This window comes from Salarias fasciatus, chromosome 18 (genome assembly GCF_902148845.1).
Source record: "Salarias fasciatus chromosome 18, fSalaFa1.1, whole genome shotgun sequence".
Taxonomy (NCBI): domain Eukaryota; kingdom Metazoa; phylum Chordata; class Actinopteri; order Blenniiformes; family Blenniidae; genus Salarias; species Salarias fasciatus.
This window is the reverse complement of record NC_043762.1, coordinates 29,992,057-30,004,325: the sequence shown is the minus strand read 5'-3', so window position 1 is coordinate 30,004,325 and position 12,269 is coordinate 29,992,057. Positions and strand designations below refer to the sequence as shown.

General features: G+C 48.8%; 1 protein-coding gene across 1 annotated transcript in view; it reads left to right on the top strand.

The window, feature by feature from the left end:
* The first annotated feature begins 1,100 nt into the window (after positions 1-1,100).
* Positions 1,101-12,269, top strand: part of dnaaf11 (dynein axonemal assembly factor 11) — a 47,537-nt gene continuing 36,368 nt past the window's right edge. The window contains exons 1-6 of the mRNA XM_030116048.1: positions 1,101-1,110; positions 1,584-1,778; positions 1,853-1,930; positions 2,230-2,402; positions 2,486-2,706; positions 2,907-3,071. Coding sequence (XP_029971908.1) covers positions 1,101-1,110; positions 1,584-1,778; positions 1,853-1,930; positions 2,230-2,402; positions 2,486-2,706; positions 2,907-3,071 — 842 coding nt within the window. The remainder of the gene's footprint in view (positions 1,111-1,583; positions 1,779-1,852; positions 1,931-2,229; positions 2,403-2,485; positions 2,707-2,906; positions 3,072-12,269) is intronic.

The window sequence follows — 12,269 nt, the reverse complement described above, 5'->3', positions numbered from 1 at the left end:
GTTCCACCATAACATTTTGTGAACACTCCATGGAGTCACTACTGAAGACAAAGAGCCAAAGACCCCTGATCAACGAAGCAGAATCTAATCAGTTAGCTCCTGAAAAAGCCCCATTCAATGCTCTCTTGATTTTTAAAAAGTTTTACTGGGTTTATATGGGGGAAAAAAGAGTTTCAGAGTATATCAAAAAAGATTCTGATTAATATTTTCAGTTTAGTAAAGTAAGAATTCAGAAGTATGAGGCAGACGACAGCAGCTCTTTGCCAGAGGGGAAAACTGAGTCAAAGTCAAGCTATGTGAACAAAAAGAAAGAAAAGTCTCTTTGTCTGCCAGTCTAGAAGCCTTGAGCTTTTCAAAGCTTGTCAGACTGTTTGATGCTTTTACCCGTGAAATGTGAAATCCTCTTTGATGCTTGGATCAAGGAGAAGTGAAGCAGACCCTTCTGGAGCATGGAGCTCATCTTCTTTTGAGTTTTATTGAACCTTGTCTTGTAAATCATTTTACAGAAGTGAAAATAATTGTAATTACTGTTGTAAATATGCAGTGCTATGTTAATATTTTTATTCATTCAAACATATATTGCTTTGGGTTTAATTGGTGGTCATGTCAGAACATGGAAAGGTTAACATTTGTCATTTTTTTCTCTCCTTCTCAATGTTCACATGTTGTTAATGTTCACAGGTTCAAATGATAAAGTTCAATTTTATAGTTGCTTAACATCAAAGTTTGTCGTTGTTTTTGTGTTCATATTTGTCTTTTTATTGTTAATAATTGGTTGTTTGGAAACAGTGCTCGTTGTGAAATGTTGAGTCAGTATCTGTACGGTATGTTACAAGATTAGGATTTTCTCCTAATATTTCTACAGAAACAGATGTGTGTTAGCGGTGTTGCATACTCCTGTATTTTCGCCTAGGTGTGCAGACGTTTTTAACATTTTGAAGAAACAGACACTAATAAGTTATCCTCGGAGTGAATTTTAAACAACCCCAGTGCTTGGTGGAACTTGAAGGATGGTTCAGATCGAAATAGCTGCTTAAGATTTCCTACAACACCCAAACGCAGCAGGGCGGTTTCCATAGCAACCGCCGACAACAGACAACATGGTGCACAGTAAGTTTAAGATGAGCAAGAAAGCAACAAATATCTATCAAACTAGTTCTTCTTTCAGTCTGTAGAATCAACTGTTATTCTGTTTTCTGTATTTCCTTTTTTCCAAATTCGAACCGAGTTTGTGTCGTTATTTTTTTTATTATTATCATTTTAATTAGTAGGTGAAGCAGCCGCGATGGAGAGCTGACAGTTGGCCTACATTCTCCAAGTTTAATAAATCCACAAATATCTTTGACAAAAAACAAAAAACAGAAATAACATAATGTGTATGTTTACAGCATGCGTGCACAACACGTGTACAAACCGTGCGTGTGGCGGACTGCCATGTTTGATTTGATCGTCACATCAGCTCAGCGTTGGAAATGAACAATAGAATTGAACAGCGGTGGATTTAATGCTGAAAACACTGGGATTCATCATTTCTTTGAAGTAAACCTCTGCCGCCACGTGTGACGCGCAGTGCGTCAGTCCAGATGTTTTCCTCCGCTGTCTCCATCCAGTCACGGAGGACATGGTGCGGCGCCGCGCCGAGCACAACGAGGGACAGATCTTCTCCCTGGAGGAGCTTTCCCTGCATCAGCAGGACATTGAGCGGATCGAACACATCGACCGGTGGTGCAGGGAGCTCCGGATCCTCTACCTGCAGAACAACCTCATTCCCCGGATGGGTGAGCTGGATCCCTGAGGAGCAGACAGACCACCATCACCCCTCATCAGTGCTGATTTGCTTCTGTTTTTTCAGAAAATCTCGGACGCTTAAAGAAGCTGGAGTATTTGAATCTGGCGTTAAACAACATTGAAGTTATTGAAAATCTTGAAGGTATATTGGAATGTGTTTGTGAGCTTCTACTCCCACACAGAGAACCCGCCTGAATCACATGCTTATATTCACATTTTTCTCTCCAGTGCAGATCACCTCTCTAGGTTATTTTCCACCTTTTCTTTTGTCTATTTTCACCTCAAATTACAATTTTATCTGCAGACATTATTTTAAAGAGAACCTGAACCTTTCTGTTCTCTTCACGCTTTACCTCTTGAATACTGAAGTGCTATGCATGTTTTCACTTTTAAATCGTTCCCTGTAGATGTTGTATCTGTGTGTTTCTGTTCTGCCTTCAGGCTGCGAGAGCCTGCAGAAGTTGGACCTGACGGTGAATTTTGTGGGCCGTCTGAGCAGTTTGGAGTCTCTGAAGCACAACGTCCATCTCAGAGAGCTGTTTCTGGTGGGGAACCCCTGCACCCAGTTCCAGGGCTACAGGCAGTACGTGGTGGCGTCTCTGCCTCAGCTCCAGGTGAGGCCTGCCTGTTGCCCTCTCAGGAGACCGGATCCTCTCCAGGAGCTGTGATGAAGCTGATGGAGTGTGTTTGTGCTCAGAGGCTGGACGGGACAGACATCAGCCGATCGGAGAGGATCCGGTCCGTGCAGGGCCTGGACGAGGTGAGGAGGCAGGTTCTGAGGCAGGAGAGGGAATACGAGCAGAGGAGGGCAGCTGAGAAGGAGGAGGCGCAGAGGAGCGCAGCAGGACAGGAGGAGGGACCCGCGGACAGGAGGCCGGGCTCTGACGGCCGCCGGTACACCAACACCAACACCACAGCGTGAGTTCCTTCCTGTGAGCGCCAAATGTTTCCAGGAGCTCAGGTGTGACAGTGTACATATTCAGTCCAAGCTGTAGTTCCAAAGGCAAGGCTGTTGTCTGTTAGGAAAACTTTATGATGACAGAATGATTGTGAAGTTGAGGAACTTTGAGGCTGTGAAGCTCAGCTGGGATGATAATCTGAGGTTTGTGTTGCTGCAGTTCACCACATCAGCAGGAGGAGGAGCTGGAGGAGAGCACCAGGAGCCAGGAGTCAGCAGAGGAGCAGAGAGAGACAGAGTTCTGGCACGCGCCCTGCCTCTTCACTCCAGAGTCTCGAGTGGAAGCTTACCGCCACCTGGAGGACAGGAGGAGGGGCAAAGCCGAGTCAGTAACAACTTCCATGTGTCTGAAGAAAAGGTTGTTTTGTTCCCTCATCATTAACAGAGAACAGCAAATATTCTCTTTACTTTATTTTGATGTAAATTTGCACCAATTCATACTCCTAATCTGATCAGTCCGTTCCAGGTTAAAGAAAACATCTGAACAGACACTGACAGCAGTTTATCCACATCTGGGTTTTTCCTGTTCGATTCAGTGCGATTCACAGCGTTGGCCTCTAGATGTCAGTATTGCACCAAACATCACCTTCAAGCAGCCTCGCTGTCAGACTGTTGAACACCTGCACTCTCTTTTCTGTGAAATGAATACCAGGCAAACACATGTGCAGCTTTGAGTCTTACTTTATGTTCCCAACACTCTCCACAAAGAAGGCGTCCTCTGGAGAGACCCCAGATTAACAACCAAAAATCAGAACGTTACAGCTGGAATGGAGAAAAAAGTCTGTTTATAGGAGAAATCTTTGTCCATCAAGTCCACAGACCTTCTCATTCAGATCGTATCTTCAGTGTGTTTTTTTAGCCCTTCAACAAATGTACTCATTAAAATCCAGAGATGGAGTGAGGGGAAGCTCTGGTCCAGATTGTGGCTTCAGGTTAATGAGCGGCGTCCAGATGAACACGCCGTTCTCCCGCTGGGACCGGCAGGTGACCCCAGCTGGAGGAAAGACGAGCGGGTTCAGGGGTCAGAGGGAAACTTGTTCTGACATTTTGTCCCTGGCGAATAAATCAGCATGAGAGAGGCTGTAATCCTGCCTGCTGAGGCACGGTGTCACGACTGGACGGCGGACTGGTGAAGTGTTGAGAGAGGGATGGAACTCTCCATTTGGAGCCGTCTGCAGACTCTAAATGTGCCGTAGTGCCAGTCATTTCGATATTGCGGGTCTTAGTTTATGCTCCATCGTTGAAGTTAGTGGTCACTTGCACATAATGCCATAAAGATCCGTGATGGGAGAACATGGTTCATTGATCGGCTGCTCTTTTTCACCAGCGTGTTTTGTCAGCCTGCTCCTCCTCCTTCCTGAGCTGCCATGCTTTCTAACTTGGCACTTGCCACCAAACTGACACCAATTATTGTGAGGGTATCTGACGGCGCAGTGGAGCTTCACCGCGAGGCTCAGCATCAGCATTGTGGTGTGTGATCACAGTGCAGTCATCTACCATCACTCAACTCACACAGTCTGGGAGAAAGTGAGGTTTGGCAGCTGCAGAGCTTCAGGGATCTGTGGAGAGCGAATATGAAAGCTAGGTTCAACCCAGGACTGTTAACTCCAGTCTGAATGGGTTAATCCTGTCTGCTGGATGTTCCAGACTGACGGTCCGAGCTTTGCTACACACTGTTTGGTGTCTCATTCAGAAGAGCATTGGAAACTTTTTCAAACCATAAAGTTTGTTTCCTGTAGTTAAAAAAATCAAATTTTCCCTCGATGAACTCTGTCTCTCATCTGTCTCATTAACGCAGATGAACGTCAGCGAGTCAGGTCCTGGTAGCATCAGGGAGTTCGGTTCTGCAGGGCTCTGGAGCCAGTCCCAGCAGGGGGGCAACGGCAGAGGCCTCCGCTCTTCAGACCAGAGACACTACTACACACTCACACACACTAATACTAACAGAAGCTCCAGTGGGGATCTGCACATCGTTTCCTTCCAACCCACACTGTTCCTCACAGAAAACAGCTTCTGCTCTGTGATATTTAGAAATATCTCTGATGAAAATCTCACATTTGTCAACAAGAGAGGGAAAAAAAGTCTTGAAAGATTTTTCCGGCGACGTGAGCCTGAGCCTGATCTCGTCACCTGCCGGCCGGGTGCGGCCAGCACCAGGAGCTGCAGTGAGTTGCAGCGGGTCGCCACTGAGTCTGATTCCTTCCTTCCACCGTCCTGTCCTCTAATTACTGCTCAGCCTTAAGGTGACTCCCGTGCCAAGGTGTTAATTGAGTGTGTGTGTGTGTGTGTGTACATCAGCATCTCTGCTGGGCTTTTCTCCACTGAACACACTCCGTCACCGCCGTGACGTCGGCCGACAGCTGCAGGGTTTGTTTGGCCACGGCGGCCAGCGAACCCCACACACTCGTTAATACTACATTCCATCAGGCTGGCTGCTGTCAGGTCTCACTCTTCATGTTTTCTGAACAATCAGGAAATGTATAAACCCCACGTTCTAATATGCACATAGCTCTAATCTGTTTAGAGTTTCCATGTTATTCCTGAGATTCCAGAGGTTTTCTGAGTGTTCTGTGGTTTCCCCCACAGTTCAAAACATCCGATTGAAGTTTTTTGGTGAACCTAAGAATTCCTGTTGAGCTGACTTCACCTCCAGCAGCCCTGTTCCTGAGTGTGATTCAGCAGCATGGAAGATGGATGAAGTGACGATCCGTAGGTGAAAATACTGTATATAAATAATACATTTACACTTGAATGAAATATCAAAAGACATTAAACCTGACTCAGTGGCAGTGAAGTAAAAATGGAGCCAGTTATCACTACAGACTGCTGGATGGGCTGGAACTTTATTTGATGGTGCTTTTTAAGCATCAGTGTTGATTCAAAGGGAGCAAAGCCGTGGTTCCTGTGCCGCACTGTGAGCAGTGGCCTCCCTTCCACACAGCTTATGAAGTCGCTCTGCTGGCCAGGATATTCCCCCTGGAGCTGGTGACCAGCAGGTATTCATCGCTGCAGTGTCCTTGGTTGAAGGTTGGATTCCTGTCTGTGGTGAAGGCCCTTTACTGACTTGGTGTTTGCAGCTGCTGTCCTCACAGCGACTTATCATCGGTCCGTAGTGGAGGAGTGTCTCGCTCGCTCCTGTCTGTACTCTGCCGTGAGTCTTACGAGGACACCGCTGTAACTGGGTGAAGAGGCTAGAAACATACAGCTGACGCGCCGTAGATCTGCCGGAGAGTTAACACACAAAATCCCTCCGCAGTAAATCCAGCACTTTGGTCCAGGCTTCATCTGTGTCCAAGGACGCTCTGACAGTGCTCTGTGAGGCCTGCATCCAGTCTGCAGCTCAGGGGAGGAATAATAAACTTCAGCCCTCAGGTTACTGATAGAGAGCCCTGCGTCCTGAAAGACTCAGCAGTCAGTATTGTGGAATAAACCTTCACTGTGTCCTCTCAAAAAGTAAAACAAGAAGCAGCATTTTGGGAATTTTGCTAGATTGTCATAAAAATCCAGAGCTGAGGGGCCACCAGGACCCCCAGCTCCCGGAGCACCGCAGTGCAGCTGCACCTCTTCGTCCTACAAACAGGACCGATCAATATGGAGGAAGAAAGGAATTTCCCCAAGGGTCTGTGATAAATAAACCTATTATTCCAGATTGGGGGGGTATCAGCCTGACCGGGCTCTTTCCCCACTCTCTGGGTTCACGGTGTCTTTTGGGATGTGTGAGGTGTCGGGACAGGGAGGCATCAGAACGCTAACAGAGTGGATTTCTTTGTGGCTGACCACTGGAGCAGCAGTGAGAGCTTAATGCTGTGTCTCAATCACACATTGACCTATAAATACAGGTTCAGACCATCGTGGGTTTTTAGGAACAAACGTCTCATTTCCCCGGCCAGTTGGCGTTCAGATGTGGCGGACAGCGTCCTGTTCAGGATTTAGTTTGGATAACAGAGACATGAAGAGCTGCAGCAGCGGGACAGGTGAATGCCGTGGAATGGTCCTGCTGTGTCTGAGCTCACTGAAGGGGATTGAGCCTTTCTTGATTAGTCTCATCGAACTCGCAGGTATCTTTTCCTGCACCTCACGAAGGAACTGTGAAGATCCCTTCCTGAAGTTTGAATCATTTGCTCAGGGGTCTCAGAAGCACCTCCTCTGTTGATACAGCGTGAGATCATGCTGGTGGATGAGCCTGACTGAAAGAGGCACAGTGGCTGTCAGTCCATTTCCATTTCCTCACATGCAGGCCGGCATGCTGTCCAAGCGTAAAATGGGGGTGATATGGTGTTGCCGTTTTTATCACCCCCTGCTCGCGGCTGTCGCAGCGCTCTGACGTGATGGGTGCAGTCGTGCCATTGCAGGATTGTCAGGAAAGATGAATTTCCTGCTCCTGAGGTAGATTCTGTGATAAGATCAGTCAGGAGATCCTGCTGTGTTGAACGGCCACCCTGGCCTCTCGGAGGAAGGATCCCTCAGACGACGGCAGGTCCTACCGGCAGCCGTACAGCTGAACACACTGAGGATGAGGGGAAAAGAAAACAAGTAGCTCTTAAAGAGACATAGGTAGTAAACGAGGATGTTATACAGCACCAGCTGTTCTGTTCTTTTAGAGCGGTTTATGTGAAAAGTCTGCAGGAATAAATGTGAGGGTGTGTGGAGTCCTCGCTGCACTCGGCTGATCTAAAGCTGTCTCAACACGTTGTCCTCAGTTCTGAAGTTTACCCAAAAACCGACAGCAGAGCAGTCGCCTCTCATGACTCGCTGACTCAGCGGTTTGATTGATGCTCGGTTGCAGCGTTTTACAAAAACTGAATTTTCCAGCAGAGCTGAGCCCTGACACGTTGACAAGCCGTGGTGTTCACTTTGTTTCACTCTGCTGGAGTGGACACTTGTCCCCCGTCTCAGCCTCTCTGAAACAACATCAGGAAAATGACAAAATTATCAACCGAGTGTTGTGATAGAAACGATCTCCAGCTAGAGTCCAGCGGTATCGTTTAGGGTCACACTCCATTACACTGCTGAGGGGAATTCTAGCATGGAGTGTTCTGGTAAAGAGCTGCTTCTCCAACAGCCTTGAGAAAACTGATTCTATTCATTACAACGTATTTTTATTTATATAGCACCAATTACAAAACAGCAGTTTTATAGAGAAACAAAAACAAAATCCCACATCAAAGACAAATCACCGTAACCAGAAGCACTCAGGTGGCTGTTTCCTGTTTCACAGCCTGAGTTTGATGATAGTAGGTAGAATACAAGACACACAGAGACAAACACCCACACACACTCACAATCACACCCAGGGGCAGTTTACAGTCACCAGTTAATCTCAATATGCACACACAGGGACAACATGCAAACTCCACACGCAAAGGCCCGCCCAGTATTTGAACTTGTGACATTCTCACCGTGAGACGAAAAACTGCTTCGCCATGCGGCCTGAACGATGAAGGAAGAATTCAACCTCAGATGAACCGTTTATCCAGACGCTGCACAGTTGAAGGACGAAGGATGCACAGATCATGAACTTCCTGTACGCTGTCAGAGATCCCGCAGAAAGATGAGGTGAAGGGAAAGAGAGGACAGGCTGAAGGAGAGAGACAGATACTTTCATACCTTTAAACTACAGCTACACAGGAATGTATAGGAAGTGAAATGGACAGAGGCTCCCAGCAGCCTGGATCTGTAGTAGCTTCACTGGACAATGGGACAGACTGACCTGAATCTTCTCTTAATGTTTACCTTAATCACATATTGATGATTTAAGCCTGGTCTTAAAATTACAGCGTTTAGAACAATCAGTTTATGCATTAGCACACACAAATTCCAAGAAATTAAACTGCCGTGGTTTGTGGGTGGACTTGTCATCATCTTCAGTATGAGCTTTTTAGATTTGTAAAATGTTAGGTTTGAAAACACAGAATGCAAGTTGCAGATATAAACTTCAGTTTTAATCGCCATTTATCTGACCAGAAATTTGGACAGAAAGAATGATCACATGAAGCTTAATGCGGTTCGAATCCAGTGCACCCTGAAAGCAAACAGTGAGGGAGACGTTGTGGGTGTCCTGCCCCCTGAACTGCTCCATTCTAACATGGTTGAGTGCTGTTACTATTACCGGGATGGTGTTGCTGCCTCGGCGCCCCGCTCGGCTCCACAGCATCGCTTAATCCATGACAGCTCCCCGCCGCCCCTCTCCAATGAAAGCCTGAACCTCACATCCTTGAGTTCAACAGATTGAAGGCTGCCGGAGCGCGCTGTCACACTCGTCTTCCCCGCCGTTGATGTACGGCGGTGGAGGCTGTGACGGCCGACCCTCCGCCGAGAGCTAAACGCTCATCCGGCTCACCCGCCAGCACATTCATCTGCTGCTCAGTGGCTCCGGCAGACGGGTGGATGTGAAGTGTGCATTTCCCTGCTGATGCTCGTGTCCCGGGCCGCTCCATCAGCAGATGGTTACATGAGAGTGGTAAAGCTTCATGGAGGAAAACACTTTTAGTGACTTCAGTTTCAAAGTATGCAGAATGTTTACAAATAACAAATAAAAATTCCTGTTTGGACAAAGTTAGTTCAAGATTCTGATGTGTGTCAGATGCTACTGCTTCAACCCATGAAGTCCACACGGGAGCTCAACCTTTCGTTGGCTCCATCGGTCTGGAGAGATCATGGGGGGGTTTTGTGCCGTGGGTCTTCAGTCAGGGAGCTGCAGCGTTGGCCGTGGCTGTGGAGGCCGATACGGGATCCGCAGGTCCTGCTGCAGCCTCTGCAGATGAACTCTTGGCAGTGTGGGGGGGATGTCAACAGTCTCTGCTGTCTGCGGAGTCTCTCTCCTCCCAGCGGGTGTCTCTTCTGTCCTCTGCTGTTCTAATGACATTCTGGGTGGAGGTCCGCCAATCAGAGCAGTTGGAGGCGGCTGACTCCAGGTTGGAGGGGTTGAAGTCTCCAACCTTGAGGTCACGCTTGCAGACGTCCTTGAACCTAAGGGCTGGACGTAGCTTTGACCTGTCTCTAGTACCCAGCTCCCCGTACAGTAAGTCTTTGGGGATGTGGCCATCGCCCATTCGGGTGACGTGGAAAAGCCATCACAAGCATCTCTAGGTCAGGATGGCAAACATACTGGACATATCTGCTCTGGCAGGACGTTGATGTTGGAGACACGGTCCTGCCAAGTGATGTCCAGTCGTCTGCGAAGGCAGCGTTGGTGGACAGCGTTTAGCCGACGTTCCTGATAGCTGCCGTATAGGAGAGTGCTCAGTACCAGGCCTGGTAGACTCTTATCTTGGTGTTGGTGGTTAGCATGGAGTTGTCCCAGAAAGGCTTCGCCAGGCGGCCATCACTGTCGATGCCTTGCCGGTACGGGCGTTCAGTTCGGAATTTAGGAAGAGGTTGCTGAAGATGATTGACCTGAGGGAGGTTAACTTATCCACCACCACAAGGGTGTGGTCGCCGATGTTAATGCTGGGAGCGCTACTGACATCCTGGACCAGGACCTCGGTCTTTCTAAGGCTGATGGTGAGGTCTAATTCATAGCAGGCACCAGAAAAGCAGCTGATGAGATGCTGGAGCGCTGCCTCAGTGTGGGCAACAAGACCTGCATCAGCAAAGAGCAGCTCCCTGTGGAGAACGCTCCACACCTTGGTCTTTGCTGAATCCGCTCTGCGCCTCTGGATACACCCATCCAGCAAGTAGTTGTAGTCTGTTGAGGACGACACGGGCAAAGGCTTTGCCAACTGTGCTTTGGAGTGAGATGCCATGGTAGTTGTTACAATCGCTCCGCTCCCCCTTGTTTTTATAGAGGGTGATAATTTTGGCATCGTGCATGTCCTGGGGTACAGCCCCTTCCTCCCAGCACTGCAGCAGGAGCTCGTGAAGATGTTTGAAGAGTGAGCTCCGGTTTGCGGTTTTGACGATTTCAGGGGGGATGTTGCAACTGCCTGGAGCCTTGCCATTTGAAATGGAGTCTATCGCCTTGCTGAGCTCCTCGGAGGCAGGTGGAGTATCAAGCTCATGCATGACGGACAGTGAAGGGATGTCCTCAAGGGCCGTGTTTGTGATGGTGGTTTCTCTCGAGTAGAGGTCTTGGTAGCGCTCAGCCCATCTCTCCATTTGTTTACCACGATCCTTGATGACGTCGCCAGTAGCTGATTTAACTGGGGTGGTCTTTATGGCACTGGGACCAAAAGCTTTCTTCATGCATTTTGTGCACATCTACAAGCTCTGCACAGAGCCGTATGTCCCGTCAGAGGTTAAGCCAGTAGTTGTTGACACGACGCCCTGCAATTTTTTAGCATTGTTCCTTGCAGTGCAGCAGGAATTCGCTGAGGGCTCCTTCTTGTGGGCGATTCATGTGAAGTGCCGATGGCAGGTTCCATCTCAGTGGCTCCTGCTTCAAACCAATCCACACTCCTCCCCATCTTGTTCCCAAAGGTGCCTATGGCGGTCTGAAACACAGCCCCGCGGGTATGTTTCCACCTTGCAGTAGCTCAGTCAGTGGGGCAGTCCATCAGGGCTTCATTTATGGCTTCAGCGTAGCGTTCCAGCAGTTCAGGCACTGCGATCATAGCTGTATTGATGCCAGGCCGGGGTTTCTTCTTGGAGCGGTTGATACGTCTGGGGCAGAGACCTACCTTAGTGGCGACCAGGGAATGATCAGTGTCACTGTCAGCGCTGTATCAACTGCGTGTGACGAGCACTTGGTTCAGCAAGGATCTCCTGGTGATGGCGAAGTCCAGCTGATGCCAGTGGCAAGACCTCCAGTGTCTCGAGGATACTCGGTGACAGGGCTTGGTGGAGAAGAATGTGCTGATCAGACAGAGGTCATGGAAGGAGCAGAGCTGTAGAAAGCATTGACTGTTTTCGTTGAGCTGGCCGATGCCGAAGCGTCCGATGCAGCGGGGCCAGGAGTCGTGATCCGCCCCTATCAGTGCATTAAACGCCGAGCAGAAACAGCTGCTTCTTGGCAGGGATCTGCTGGATCCTGGCTTCAAGTGCCTCGTGATAATACATTCTTCACCTCAGCTGAAGAGCAGAGCGTTGGAGCATAGATGCTGAAGATGTTGGCTGGACCAGAGGAGGTTGTGAGACGGAGAGAGAGGGCTGGTGGAGTGCCTAAGGATGGAGGTTCTACAGGGGACAGCAGGGAGTTTGGCACAGTGAATCCAACAGTGTCCAGGCGATGCTGGTCAGGCTCCTGTCCCTGCCAGAAAAAACGTATAGTCCTTTTCCTTCAGGCTGCCGCTGCCCGGGAGTCACGTCTGTTGCAGTGCTGCAGTGTCTATATTGAGCCTCCTCAGCTCGCGGTCGACGATGGCAGTTTTCCTGGCATCGTTGATTTGCTGGAGGTTGTCAGACAGGCCAGGACACATTCTGGTGGTCCAGGTTGCCAGACTCAGCGCTGGCGGCTTTGATTTCTTGATGTTGCCCGGTGCAGTGATTGCAGTCCGGGCTTCAGCTTTTGGCCGACATTTCAAGCACCCATTGAAGTAAGCGGACTGTGGAGATCCAGCACCTTACTGGCTGGGGGCTGCCCAGC